This window comes from Globicephala melas, chromosome 20 (genome assembly GCF_963455315.2).
Source record: "Globicephala melas chromosome 20, mGloMel1.2, whole genome shotgun sequence".
Taxonomy (NCBI): domain Eukaryota; kingdom Metazoa; phylum Chordata; class Mammalia; order Artiodactyla; family Delphinidae; genus Globicephala; species Globicephala melas.
In genome coordinates, this window is record NC_083333.1 from 8,765,817 (window position 1) to 8,780,930 (window position 15,114).

The window sequence follows — 15,114 nt, forward strand, 5'->3', positions numbered from 1 at the left end:
AAATCTGTTATAGCGTTTATTTCATTCCCTAGTGAGGGGGATTCAACAATACATCACCGTGCCTGATAGAACACCCATCTCCTAGTAGATGCTTCATAAATATGATTCACCTGGGTCTATGCTGGGACTTCTCAGGCACAGTGTCTACCATGGCTGTAGCAGTCAGAATGAACTAAGTTATCCTGTGGTAACAAACAGCTCCCAAATCTCAGTAGCATCAAACATCAAAGGTTTATTTCTCAGTCACACTATGAGTCACTCGCTCTTTGGTGAGGGCTCTACACCACAATGCCCTCATGTGGGACCCAGGGCAGCAGAGCCTCCTCTCTGGGACACCCCAGGTCACTTACAGCAAAGGGAACAGAGTGTGGCAAATCTCACATTGGCTCCAAAGGGCTTCCTGCCTGGAAGCGACAAACTTCTGTTGACGTTTTACTGGCCAAAGCAAATCAGGTGGGGAAGTGCTAGCCTACCATGCGCTTAAGATCAGGGTATTGGCAAACAGCCCTAATGACCCAGCTCCTCATCTGAGGATCAGAATGGTACCTCCTGAGAATGAGAGCAGAAGCAACGAGTGGTTTATGACTTCAGGCTGGAGAAATGAGGCCCTGGCAGCTGTACTCAAACCCTTGCAGAGGCTCCAGGCCAAGTGCAATAGAAATGACAACAGGACCACCAGCTGGCAAGCTTGGACCGTGCAAGGCTTAGCCCTCAGAGGTAGTGTGGACATGCGGAAAGGGGACAGAGAGTTATGGTGCTTCGCAGGATACCCATCCAGCTCCTAATTTATATTTAGACTCTACCCACAGCATCCTGGGAATGCAAGACAGGCTGCCTCCCTGACATCGGAGGGCCAGTTCCTCCTGATGGACAGGGCTCTCTGCTATCCTTTGGCCCATCCCGAGGTGACTTCTCTCTCAAAATGATGGTGTCAACTCATTCTGGCCAAGAGAACAATTACATGACGTTCCTGAGTGATCTGCAGCTGCTTGTCCCGGCAGAACCATGGGGCAGGCAGGGCTTCTACAAATGATCCCCAGAGTTATGTCCAACCTCCCAAACCCTGTGGCAGTGCCAGATTTATAGTCTTCCCAATGCAGAGAGGTGTGTTTTACTAAAGGGACAAGGCTCTGGAAGAATGAACTTTAGTATCTGAAATTCAATCAGCACAGCCAGGCAGATTAAGAGTTTCAGACAACCACATAACGTGGCATTCACAAAGAGACATGACTGCTTCCCAAACTCACAGTCGCCCAGGTGCCTCAGAGTCAGGGACCTGGGATCACCCTTGGGAGTGTGGAAGTAGACACAGCAATGGTGGCCCTCTCCTGGAAGCCATTCCATGGTCATCCTACCAACCACGGGAAGGTTTAAGATGCTCTGGGATCCCTGCAGAGATGCCGACTCAAGTGGGATGTTTCTGCAAGCCAGGCACACATGGCGGGCCAGCAAGGCCCACACCAAGAGAAAGAAGAGCTGGGGCATTTGGGACAAGGGATTCTCTCTGCTTTCTCTCTAACAGGAGCATGCGCAGCTGCATCCCTTCCCTTGGAAGGCTTCCCAGGGATGCACAGGGGTAAAAACACACTGCTGCACAGACACACTCTTGGAAAAGAGTCTTGCTGGTGTCTGGTCAGACTCTTGGGAACAACATGCCTGAACGGTGGCGTTATGCAGCATCTGTCCCCTTGGCTGGTCATTCCACCCACATTTTCTTCTCTGTTCTGTGTCTTCAAGCCAGCTGTGTTGTGAGGAACCATGGCAGCCCCAAGCAGGCTCTCCTTGGAGGGGAGGTACATGGCAAGAAGGCCAGCACAGATCCCTGCATCTTCATCTCAGCCAGCCTGCATCACTGTCCTTGGGTCACCTTCTGCCCCAGCTAGCTGGCTGTGGCCAGAGAAGAACAAGATTGGGAAAGGGGCCTCAGGGTCACGTGGCACAATCCAGTAGGGAAGACTCTTCCAACAGTACATGTGACCCATCTTTCCCTTTCTCTCTGTCTCTCCCACATCTACATTTGCAACCAGCTCTCAGGTGAGTCTCTTTCAGAAGGCACTGATTTGGGATCTGGTTGATGACTCCTGGCTGCATTATTAGAGTGTGCCCTGAAGATTGGTTCTTGGTCAAAATGATGGCCTGAGAATAAGCATTGCTTAAAACTGCCCACAGAGCTGTCCAGGAAAAGCATGATCCCAAGATAAGGAGAGGAACGTTAATTAGATAAACTTTGCAACAGTCCTTTGGCCAATGAGTGTGCTAATACTCCTGCTGGTTGAGGTTTCTCTGGAGCATAACCAGAGCGGCCCCTACAGCTGCATCCACATCCTGCCCATAGGACACTGGGAAGGGGAAAGCCCTCTGCACCTCCTGCTTCAGCACCTCGTTCCTGGACAGCGCACTCCCACTGCCGATCACCCGCTCCACGCCCCACTCTTGGAGCTGCTGAAAAGGAAGCATTGAGTGCAGGTTCTGAACGATGCCTCTGCACAGCGCCCGGGTCACGTGCCCCAAGGAGAGGTCAGAGGAGGAGATTCTGGTCACTGAGGCCAGCTGGTCTGGCAGGTGCCTCTCGCCCAGCACTGTTGGAGTGATGGTTAGGCAGGTGTCTTTCTGCTGTGCAGCAGCCTGGATCATGCGTGAGTACACAGTGGATTCTTCAGCCTCCAGGCCTGCCAGGAACAGAGAAGGCCTGTGTGAGTTCATGCACCCCCTCGCTGCAGGCTATAGAGTTACCGGGGGCAAGGATAGGTTGACTTGCTGCCTCTCCTCACTGTGGCTGGCTGCTTCCCAGCTCAGGACTCAAATATTCTGGCTAGCTGTGCTCTGCTCCAGACCCCAGCCACCTTTCTCACTACAGACCCCAGCCCAATCTTCAAGGAGAGATCTCGTAAGCGCTGCTGTGAGTCCTTACCAATCCCACAGCTGTGGGACTCTTGGTCCTAAGTAGACCAAATGCATACACTGATCAGTAAGTATCATCACACCTGTTATTAGTGTCACAGGAATCCCAGGACCACAGTGCTGATCACAGTCTAGCCTGCCCCTCGGCAGAGGTTACGAACAACCGGTCTAGACCAGAGCTCAGAGTTGAATGTGCATGTGAATCACTCAGGGATCTTATTAAAATACAGCTTCTGATTCAGTGTGCCTGGGGTGGGGCCTGAGATTCTGCATTTGTCATCAGCTCCTAGAGGAAGCCAGTGCAGCTGGCCTGAGGACCACGCTTTTTGAGTAGAAGGTTCTAGATCAGTGCTTAGCAACACTTGAGAGCATCAGGATCACCTGAGAAACTTTTATAAAATGCTGTGCTCAGGCCCCACTCCTCTCCCCCAAGCCAAATAATCAGCTTTTCTGGGGGTGAAACGAGGACATCAACATGGTTTTTAAAACTCCACGAGTATTTCCAATGTATGGCCAAAAGTCCCCAAGGAGTCTCAACGTCAGCACATTTAACTGATACAAACTCACCTATACACCCTCAGGAATGAGAAAGAAAAAAATATATTCTTTTCAATCAAATGAAACAATGTAGACATTTCATAGGAGGTTAAGTTATATAAACTACTAGCCTTCAAAGCACCCTCTGTTTCATCAAAATAAGAACCACGAAAATGTAAAAGACTTTTCTTTTTGAAAATCTTAGAGAAAACTTAAGTATTACGTACTCTTTCAGGGCTGAGCAAAACAGTCACTTCTGTATAAATAGAAACACCAGCCAACTCAGTAAACAGTCGACAGACTCAACCCAGTTAAAGAAGTATCTGAGTAAAGGGCTTGCCTGAAGGTTCTGATGACTGGTTCTGCATCTTTAAAACCTTTCTTGATTCAAGGCAAAACAAGATCAAAGTTCTGTTCTTTAAATGCAGCATTCCTGAGGGATTCCCAGCCAAGGGGGCAGAACTTACCCGCAATGCTGACACCCCCAGCCAGCCTGGAAGGACTGACGTGGGTCAGCAACACCTGTCTGCATGACCAGTATGAACTTCCCAGGTGCTCCCTGTGGCCTGTGCCCCACCTAGTTATTCTGTTGGATGTTTCCTGGAATGACCTGATTTTGAGCTCCTACAAGTGACCCATGCATCTGATAAGCATGATCTCCCTATTTCTAGACAGCTGGCCAGAAATTTCATTTCTACCCTAAGTACTTAGAAAGGGAACCTCTCCTGGAAGAAAGAGGTTACATCTTTCTCTGTAAATGCAGAGCAGAGGAAGGCCTGATCAATTCCACCCTGAAGAGAGCAGGAAGACGTCAGAGTTTCCAGGGACCCTTCCAAGGAAGGAGGAGAGGTGCTACTTTCCAGGAATAAGTGCTACCAGTCTTCTCACTCATTCATGTTTGATCATTTTATTCTTCGCTGTCTGTAGCCAGCAGAAGGCAAACCTCAAATGCAAGGTTACTGACAGAGAAAGTAATAGCGGGGCCAGGGAGAGCCAGGAGACTATTAGGATACTCCACAGTTAAGATTAGAGGAGAAGATGCGCCTCAAAAAAGAGAGTATGGGCTTCCCTGGTGGCGCAATGGTTGAGAGTCCGCCTGCTGATGCAGGGGACACGGGTTCGTGCCCCGGTCCGGGAAGATCCCACATGCCGTGGAGCGGCTGGGCCCATGAGCCATGGCCGCTGAGCTTGCGCGTCCGGAGACTGTGCTCCGCAATGGGAGAGGCCACAGCAGGGAGAGGCCCGCGTACCGCAAAAAAAAAATAAAAAAGGGTAGGTGATGGCAGCTCAGAAGATGAAAGGCTACAAGCTCAGATCCCTAAGGACAGAGGGAATGTGCTAGAATCTGGCTGGGTCTGAGACAAGAATCTAGAAACTTACAGCACATTCAGCACCAGGACACTGCCACATAGAAAGGACAAGCAGAGAACACACCACTGTGTGGGCCACCCTTACCTAGATCCGCCATCCACTGGACCAGCATGTGGACGAACATGGCCAGCACGTTGCCCCCATTGAGGGATGCTGCCACCGCCAGGTAGGTCCTGTCAAAGTACGGGAAGTAGGCGACTGGAGCTGCAGGGTCTGGAGTCTGCACTGGCTGGAATCCTGAAGGCATGGAGGCTACCAGCTGCACCGAGGTGCTGATGTTGAGAACTGGATGTGGTCCAAAGAAAGCAGAGGTTAGGCCTGTTGGGCTAACTCAGAGGCCACAAGTCACAACAGGGTCGGAGAGTGTGCCACAAATTCCTGGATACTCCTCCTTTCAGGAGGAAGAGCCTAGTCCTCCACCCCTGAGTGTGGGCTGGACTCAGTGACTGGATTCTAATGAAGAGAGTAAAGCAGAAGTGACAGTGTGTGACTCTGGAGACCAGGTCATAAAAGGGCACTGCAGCTTCCATCCTGATCACTTGCTCCAGGGGAGGCAGGTACCACATCGTGAGCAGCCCTATGGAGAGGCCCACTGGATGGTTGCTGGCATAACTGACCCCATCTGGAGCCCATACGGTCCCTCCTGTCCTTCCGCTGACCCTACCCAGGACTGTACTAGGTGGTGAATCACTTCTCTGTCGTCAAGGGCTTTATAGTTAGTAGATATTGTTTAACAATGGTTAGGGCCAGGTGGCCTCTATGCTCTGTTAGTTCCCAAACTATGCTGACTTTTGCTGATGTATTCCCAGAGCCCATGAGACTAGTTACCCATTCAGTTATCTTAACTTAGGAGTGTATGTCCTGTTTCCAGGCACCCACCCTCATGTCCTAGGTTAACTATAAAACTGTCCCAAAGGCCCCTTGGTGGTGCAGAATGCAGCTGCCAATGCTTCCAGATCATTGTCTGCCTGATCCCACTCTGTAAGTTACCCTAAAATAAACTGACACATTGATTATACAGAGCCGCCTGCCTCATTTTTCAGTCTCAAGATGCAGTCTCAGTTCGGTGGGTACTTTTCATTCCCTCCGTCCTCCAACACCTACAAGGAGCTGAGGCCTCCTGCCAAGAGCCACATGAGTGAGCTGAGAAGTGGATCCTCCAGCCCAGTCAAGCCTTCAGATGACTGCAGCCCCAGCCGACTGACAGTGTGATTGCAATCCAGCCACACCTAGACTCCTGACTCTCAGAAACTGTGTGAGATAATAAGTGTTTGCTGTTTTAGGCTACTAAGCATTGGAGCGATTTGTTACACAGCAATAAGCTACTATTCACAGAGAGGCAGACCTCAGCCCAAGTGTTTTATTCTTTGGGAGGTTTCATTCATTTTTGGTGGGTACCACCTCCTTCTCATTTCCAAGGTGTGCTTCTCAACCTCCCTCCACCAGCAGGGGGGACGCTCCCAGACCTAGAACAGAGGGGATGCTTTTCTCCTCTAGATGGAGGCCAGAGCCTACAGACTGTCCCAGGAGTCTCTCCTCCATTTCTCACGAGACCTGGCCAGAAAGCCTGTTCCTCTCAGTCTGTTGGGGCTAAACTAACTGAGGTCAGGATCCAACTGTCCTACCTCCTGGGAGGCAGAGGCAAGGAGAGTGAAAACAAGTCTCAGAAAGTCAATAACCTTGACTTCCTGCCACATCAAGACTTTCACCATGATGATAAACCAGAAGCATCATGCCCTCCACCTATCCCCTCGGGGGGAAGTGTCAGTGAAGGGGGCCGACCAGCCTTGCCCATGGACACCGCACAGCTGGGCACAGGCCAGCGGCCCCAGTCTAGAACCAGAGACCACAACCAGCTCAGTGAAGATGGAGCCTAAAGCTTAGCTTCTTCCCATTTGACCACCATCTAGAAAGGACATTTATATCCAGGCACATGACAGCTCTCTGTGGAGGGAACAGCCTAAGATTTGAAGACTACCAGGTAGGAGGAAAGAGCCAGGCTCTTTATAGGCACCATCCCAGTGCATCACGACAACGGCCCCATGAGAAAGGCATCATCATCCTCATTTTGCATGATGACAAGGGCTCAGGGAGAAAATTCAGGAGAAAAAGACGGGGTTCTTGACCTTAAAAGATTTTATCACATATTTGTGCAAACAAAAGTGGCAGAATCTGGATATATGTATATGTATAACAGATTCACTTTGTTATACACCTGAAACTAACACAACATTGTAAATCAACTATACTTCAATAAAAAAAAATTTTTTTAAGTGGCAGAATCTCAGCTTTCCCTCTCACCTAATCTTGAATTAAGAGGAATTACTACCAAAAACAAAACAAAAAGTCACTTGAAATTTTATTTTTTAAGAATGTACTAAAATAGGAATAAACTACTGCTTCAGAGGATAGTGCTGGTCAGAGTTTTTAAACTCAAGGTTAAATTGTAATAGTTCTAACTGATGGAGGAAAAAAAGATGTGATGACAAAGAAAATCCGAGTAAGATGAATGACTTCTCTGTTCCCGTTGATAACAAGGCGAGGCTCTCAAAGTGGGCCCACTCAGCCAGGCTGCCCTGAGGATCAAATGAGACACACAGCCTGCAATCACCCTGCTCGGGGAAGCAGACCCAAAGTCTACCCCAGCCCCAGGAGGGGCCAATGGCAGCCCCCAGGCCATATCCAGCCTGCCATCTGTTTTTGTATGGCCCAGGAGCTAAGAAAGTCTCTTCCATTTTTTTTTAAATGATAGCTTTATTGAGATGTAATTCAGAAAATTCACCATAAAATGCACCCTTTTAAAGTGTACAGTTCTGTGCTTTTTAGTATATTCACAGAGTTGTACAAACATCACTGAGACCTAATTTTAGGACATTTTCACCACTCCAGAAAGAAATCCCATACTGGTTAGCAATCAACCCCGTGTCCCAGCCCTAGACAACCATGAATCTGCTTTCTGCCTCTACGGATTTGCCTGTTCTGGACATTTCACAGGAATGGAATAATACACTATGTGGCCTTTCACTTTCATTCACATGTTATAGCATTTTAGCTCTGTGGATACACCACATTTTTAAAATCCATTTATCAGTCGATGGGCATTTGGGTTGTTTCTACATTTTGGCTATTATGAATAAGGCTGCTAGGAGCATTTGTGTACAAGTTTTTTGTGCGGACATGTGTTTTCAATTCTTTTGAGTATACACATGGGAGTGGAATGGCAGGGTCCCATGGTAATTCCACGTTTAACTTTTGAAGAACTGCTAGACTGTTTTCCAAAGGGACTGCACCATTTTACAATCCCAGTAGCGTGTTCTTACCTTTTTAAAAGGTTGAAAAGAAATGAAGAAGAGAAGAATATTTCATGACACATGAACATTTTATGAAATTCACATGTCAGCCTCTCTAAATAAAGTTTTATTGGAACACAGCTACACCCACTCACTTATGCATTGGCTATGGCTGCTTTCCTGCCCCAACAGCTGTGAAGTAGTTATGATAGAAACAAAATGGCCCACAAAGCTTAAAATATTTACAATCTGGCCCTTTACCCTGCCCTGGATTGCTGTCTCCCCTTCACTGTGACTCTCTTGCATGGAATACAGGGACGTCTGCGCTTCTACTCAGATCCGAGGAACTTTCATTGACAAACACACAATAACAAAACCCCTAACCTATTGAATAATAATCTATTTTCTTGGTCATGGAGACACATAGAAACCAGCCAACTAGAGAGAGTCATTTCCCTCACCTGTCTCTAGAGAAGAAAGGCACAGACTGTGGTCAGGATAGAAATTGCCCTGCTGAATTGTAAGCTCCCGGGGCAGGGGCTTCACCTGTAGGGATGAGGGTGTTTTTCATGTTTTTAACATAATGGTCAAGAGGACGCTGCGACTGCTGGCTATGGGTGCCCCTCGGACCCTGGCACAGAGCTGGGGCTTAGGAGGCCCCAGTAGAAGTCTGAGGAGAGAACCAAAGACAGACTTACCTGCGTCTGTCCTTTGGGCCATGCAGGAATAGACAGAGGCCTGCAAATCCCCCAAGGCCACGCCCACCTGCGTCCCCTTTGGGATCTCAAACCAGGCCCGGGAAGTTCTGCCTGCCACGTTGCCAGGCTCGGTGACGTCCGGGAGTAGGTGGACGGGAAAGCCTGCGTCCCTCAGTCTGCAAACCAAAAGTGGACAGCATATCTACCTGGTGCTTGGTTTTCTGTTTTCTGTTGTTTCCAGGAAACTCAGCAATGGAAAGCGCGATAGGATACACATTCAAGAAGGGAGGGCAGAATCCAGTGTTTTCACAGAGCGTCTCTTTGGCTTTTTTTAAACCATGAGGAAAAGCCTTGGGTTATTTAAAGAGTGAACCCTGGCTTTCAAGAGCTTGGGATGGGCCTCTTGGAGAAGAACACAACCAGTTTGAGCAGAGGTAGTCAGAAGGGACTGGATAAGAAGCAGATTTCATCGGCATCCAGCCTCCTGCATTTGAAGGGAGAGCAAACACTGTGCAAAGGGAGGAAGCTGAAGTTTTAGAGCAAAGTCACAGCTGGTTAGCACAGGCCAAACCAAAGTCAAACCCATCAGTCTCCTGAATACCAAATGCATCCATCACTCGCGGTTAGTGAACATGGGGCTGCCAATTTTATAAAACATGCTGGAAAGTCCTTTACCTGAATTACCAGGTGCTTTTTGTTTTATTACAGAGCTCAGAATTTGGACCCTGAAGGCAGTGAACTTATAGGGCACTGGACTGCTGGACCTGAAAAGGCAAATGATTGCTTAAAGGGAACTTAAAAGGCATCCCTTAAGCCTACTACTTCCATTTCTTAACCTTATTTTAAAATACATTAGGGTGGGGGAGAGAGATAGCTAGGGAATTTGGGATTGACATGTACACACTGCTATATTTTAAATGGATAACCCACAAGGACCTACTGTATAGCACAGGGAACTCTGCTCAATATTATGTAACAACCTAAACGGGAAAAGAATTTGAAAAAGAACAGATACATGTATATGTATAACTGAATCACGTTGCTGTACACCTGAAACTAACCCAACATGGTTAATCAACTATATTCCAATATAAAATAAAAAGTTAAAAAAATAAAATAATATGTTAAAGAATGGATGTTGTTCTTTGGAATCTACGGGCTGGCTCAGGGCACAGAAAGAACTGGGGAGCCCACCCTAGGTCTGGGCAACGGTGGAGGAGCAGGCAGCATGGCGTGGTGGATGGCGCCCCTCCCCAAGAACTTCACTTACAGTCAGGCCCACCCATGCCCGGGGACTGGAACAGGCTGGAGGGTGTTGGAACCTGACCTTGGCCTCGTGGAATCCTCCATTATTCCCAGATGGGAAAGCCCCACTGAAGCTCCCGCTTTAGAGGTTCTGCCCTTCAGCCTCAAGCCAGCCTGCACAGTTATACTCACGTCTCCAAGTTCCAGCTTTGGCTCCTGGTGTTGAAATATCCCCAGCTAGCGGCATTCTGGTCGGACATCAGGGGTCTTGTCAAGCCACACAGCATGGCAACCACATAGTCGTGAATAGTGCCAGCTGCATCGTAGGACTTCAGGAACTCTGGGCTGTTTTTCATACCCCAAACAATTCAACGTGGTTTAATATTGACTTGAAAGCATGTGCTGCACCTAACTGTGGGCGGTGTGGACTAGACATGGCATAGCTGGGTAGCAGCCAGAACCGCACAGGCTGTGGATCCCTAGCAGCGGAACCTCCCAACCCCTCCAAGCCAAGCTGGCCAGAGTCAGCTTTAGGGGAGGGTACTCCTAGGAGGACACACCGTGCCTGGGAAAGCAGGACATCAGCCATTCTCAGCAGCCCTGATCCCACCGTGAACCCATCCTGTGATCCTTGGCAAGTCCCTGGCCCTCTCGGGTCTCTTCTTTCCCCCTCCAGGTGAGAATCAGATTACCAATAAGAGCCCTCTGCGAAATGAAGCAGTGGTAGACCAAGTCTAAGTCTTGTGACTATACCCTGTGCTGGGCCACACTCACTGAGGGACAGTCCAGCACGTGGAGTGATGCTGGCCAGCTAGAGGTACAGCTCCCTAGCCACTCTCGTTCCCCTGCAAATCCGTCACCCAATTCAAACAACAGGTGTCCGTACCTATTTTTCAAAAGCCAGAAGATGGTTGCGCAGCCAAACCCCGTGGCCACACTGAGATGAGACTCTGGCCGAGGCAGAGAAGCCAGGAACTTGCTGCCACACCGGCCATCCTGCCACGTTACCAGGTGGCTCACGGCTCTGGGCTCGAACACAGGGGCAGCCCCTGCCTCTGTCCATTCACAACCTGGAACGAAGGAGATGACCAAAAATGGAGAACTGGCACCAGCATGTCCTTGAGACTACTCTGCTAGTGAGGTTATAGGACAGACTTTATCACCCATGACAATGCTTCACTCACACTCAGGGGTTCTGGCCAGTACCCAGAAGAGCAGGGAGTGGATGGACCTAGAGATTGTCATACTGAGTGAAGTAAGGCAGACAGAGAAAGGCAAGTGATATCATATGATATCACTTATATGTGGAAGCTAAAAAAAAAAAAAACAGGTACAAATTTACTTATTTACAAAACAGAAATAGAGTCACAGATGTAGAAAACAAACTGATGGTTACCAGGGGGGAATGGGGTGGGGGAGAGATAAATTGGGAGATTGGGATTCAGATATACACAATGCTATGTATAAAATAGATAACTAATAAGGATCTAACTAATAAGGACCTGGCGGTCCAGTGGTTAGGACTCAGTGCTTTCACTGCTGAGGGTCCAGTTCAATCCCTGGTCAGGGAACTAAGATTCCACAGGCCCCAAGGTACGGCCTTAAAAAAAAAAAAGAAAGAAAGGAAAGAAAGGACCTACTGTATAGCACAGGGAACTCTACTCAATCCCTCTGTAATGACCTATATGGGAAAAGCAGCTAAAAAAGACTGGATATATGTATATGTATAACTGATTCACTTTGCTGTACAGCAGAAACTAACACATTGTAAATCAACTATACGTCAATAAAAATCATTAAAAAAAAAAAAAAGAAGAAGAAGAGCAGGGAAGCGGTCACAGATAATATGCACCTGAAGCTTACTAAGTTTCACCCAGGAAGAGGGAGTAAACTGGGGATGGGGTGGTCCACCCTCACTATTACGTTTCTGCCTAAAGCTGGGATTCTTATCCCAGCCCTAAAGCTGGAAATCTGAAGCTTTTTCTTCAACCCTTTTATCTGCTTCCAAAACTCTTTTGACCCTTTTTCTTCTTTTTACTTTTAGGACTATCATCTTTATTTTGTTTGTGTTATAAAATAAATACGAAGTTCCTACCATGTACCAGGTGTTGTTCAAAGCACTTTAAAAATATTAATTTTTTAATCTACATATTAGCCTTACAACATAGGTGTGATATTTATCCCCATTTTCACATAAGATATATAAAACTCAGAGAAGCTTTAAAAATCTTGTCAAAGATCACATAGCTACTAAGTGATAGAGGCAGGATTCAAGTGCAGGCAGTCTGTTCCAGAATCTGGCCTGATGGATATCCTTTCTCTCACTTTCTTCTTTTTTTTAGCAAAAATAATAATAATAATAATTTAAAATTTTTTAAATTATACAAATGATAAGTGAATGCATTCTCAATATAAAATATCCAAATATTACAGATAAAGCAAAAGGCCTGCTTGACCATCCCCATCAGAGTCCCAGCCCCCTTCCTGTCACTGTTAGCACTTGTAGAGTTTTTTTGGGTTTTTTTATTTTTTGGCCGCGCAGCACGTGGGATCTTAGTTCCCTGACCAGGGATCGAATCTGCACCTCCTGCACTAGAAGCGCGGAGTCTTAACCACTGGACCGCCAGGGAAGTCCCGTTGTTGGGTTTTTATACTCACACAACATACTCTCTTTGGTTTGGTTGATTTGGGCTGGGTTTTATTATATTTTGGTTTTGTCTGTTTTTTAAAAACAAACAGTACTATACTGTATGTATTTTTTTAGTGGTTGTTTTTATCATCCAGCAACATGTCCTGGAATTCTTTCCACATTAGTACATGTGAGTGCACCGTATTCTTTTCAACTACTGCATACCATTCTACAGCGTGGGGTACCAACATTTATTTAACCACTCCCCCATGAGGAAACGTCACAGTTTTCACTACAATAAACAAGGATGCCATGAATGACCATGATTATGCCTCTTTTGCATATACATGTTAAAGTCCTTTTCCTGAACAGATTTTAGGTAGTAGGGCCACTGAGTCATAGTAACTCTTATTTTTACAGTGTATAATTTAAAAGCTTTATCCTCACCCCCGGCAGTTAGCAAATGGGTTTCATATTAGTTCAGCTGGAAGTTTTCTTCCTGTAGTTGCTATAACTCTCTTATCTTTTTTTTTTTTTTTTTTTTGCGATACGCGGGCCTCTCACTGTTGTGGCCTCTCCCGATGCGGAGCACAGGCTCCAGACGCACAGGCTCAGCGGCCATGGCTCACGGGCCCAGCCACTCCGCGGCATGTGGGATTTTCCCGGACCGGGGCATGAACCCACGTCTCCTGCATCGGCACGCGGACTCTCAACCACTGCGCCACCAGGGAAGCCCACCAAACACCCTGCCAAACTGCCCTCTGAAACGGCCAAGCTAATATATACTACCAGGAGTGATATTTTAAAAAACCAATTTTCCACCCCCTTTGCCAACTCTTGACATTCTCAAACTGCTTTCTTACAATCCAGTGGGTGGAAAATGATTTCTCGTTGTTGTTTTCCTCTGCATTTTCCTAATTCCTAATGACACCGAGCATCTTTTCATATGCTTATTAGCTATCTGTATTTCCTCTTCTAGGAATTGCCTGTTGGTTTCCTCTGCCCATTTTTCCACAGGGCCATTGGTCCTTTCTTTGTTCTTTATATGCACCCATATTCGTCCTTTGTCTACTATATACTAGTGAATAATTTCTCCCTGTCTGCTGCTGGCCTTTTAGCTTGATTTTATGATCCCCACTTCTCTCCTGCTATTACTGAGCCTGAAAATGGAATGTGGAAACTGGTGTAACCACAGGCCTCTCAGAAGACACTAGTCACTCCCTCTCTTCTCCAATTGGCGCCCTTGTGGAAGCACTTAGCTCTCCGCTCAGGTTACTGGTGCCTGTCTGTGTTGACTGCCTTGAGCGAGCCCTGGAAGACGAGGGCTGCATCCTGTTTCTATGTCTCCCGCGGGGCCCAGCACAGAGCCTCATATATTGTAGGTCCCAAAACCAAACTGAATTACAGCCGCTATTAAAAGCAGAACGACTTGATCTCAAATATGATTTCACTCACTCTGCTAAGCAGGTATCATCGTCAAACAGTGGCTCTCCTTCCCAGAAACTGAAACCAAAACAAGAAGGCATGCAGGTGGGCCCCATGAAATATTAAGCAGCTCTCTCCACCGATGTGGGCGATGGTTTGTGTGGTCATTACAGAGGCCAGGAGACGGGCAGAAAGGAAGGCGTGTGACCGGAGCACAATCATTAGATCTCTGCTGTCCTCTTTGGGAAGGGTTTTAGTATCAAAAGGACGTTTATTCTTGTTACTGCAAAATTAAGGAGTTTAAAAACTTTTACAACCTAGACTCCCCCTGAGAGTTCAGCTCTAACACCAGAACTGGCCTTTCACTCCTGCTGGGGATTGGAGCCGAGCAGCTCCCGTGGTCCCAGCTGGCCTGACGACAGGCAGACAAAGGGAGAGGAGGAGGGGGAGAGCCTGGGTGGGCTTCGGCAGTCACCCAGGCCCCCCCTGGGGACTGATCAAAGGATGCACCACCAGACCCCTGTCAAGCCACCAAGAGGCAAGTCACCACTCACTTGGCCCAGGGGAATCGGAATCACTGATCCTCTAGGCAGAGGAGGGGTGAATCCAATGTCCAACCTCCTTAACTACAGCCTCCACCCCGCAAAGTAGCCATCCATACTACGCTTAAAACACCTGCAGTGAAAAGTTGATAGTTTTGAAGCTGGGTGATGGGTATGTGTCAGTTCATAATGCTGTTCTCCCTACTTTTATGTCTATGTCGAACTTTCTATAATTAAAAAAAAATTTTTTTTTAACACTTGCCGTAACAGGAGCTCATAACTTCCTACAGGAGTCTAATCCTGCCTTGGACATTCTGTTGGGAAAGTCCTCCCTTCATTGAGCTAGTGTGTCCTCCTGTGACTCTGGTCCTCCTGGGAGATTTTCAAAGTTCAGTGTCTGAAGTCAGACAGACTTGAGTTCAAAAGCTGGAGTCACGGGACTTCCTTGGTGGCGCAGTGGTTAAGAATCCGCCTGC

The 15,114-nt window shown here is 47.5% G+C and overlaps 1 protein-coding gene across 1 annotated transcript in view; it reads right to left on the minus strand.

Moving 5' to 3' along the window:
• Positions 1 to 15,114, minus strand: part of SHPK (sedoheptulokinase) — a 20,554-nt gene continuing 5,440 nt past the window's right edge. Inside the window, exons 3-7 of the mRNA XM_030861754.3 lie at positions 10,929 to 11,112; positions 10,235 to 10,387; positions 8,798 to 8,973; positions 4,894 to 5,094; positions 1 to 2,669 (exon numbers count right to left, since the gene is read on the minus strand). Of these exons, the coding sequence (XP_030717614.1) occupies positions 2,257 to 2,669; positions 4,894 to 5,094; positions 8,798 to 8,973; positions 10,235 to 10,387; positions 10,929 to 11,112 (1,127 nt within the window). The 3' untranslated portion in view covers positions 1 to 2,256. The remainder of the gene's footprint in view (positions 2,670 to 4,893; positions 5,095 to 8,797; positions 8,974 to 10,234; positions 10,388 to 10,928; positions 11,113 to 15,114) is intronic.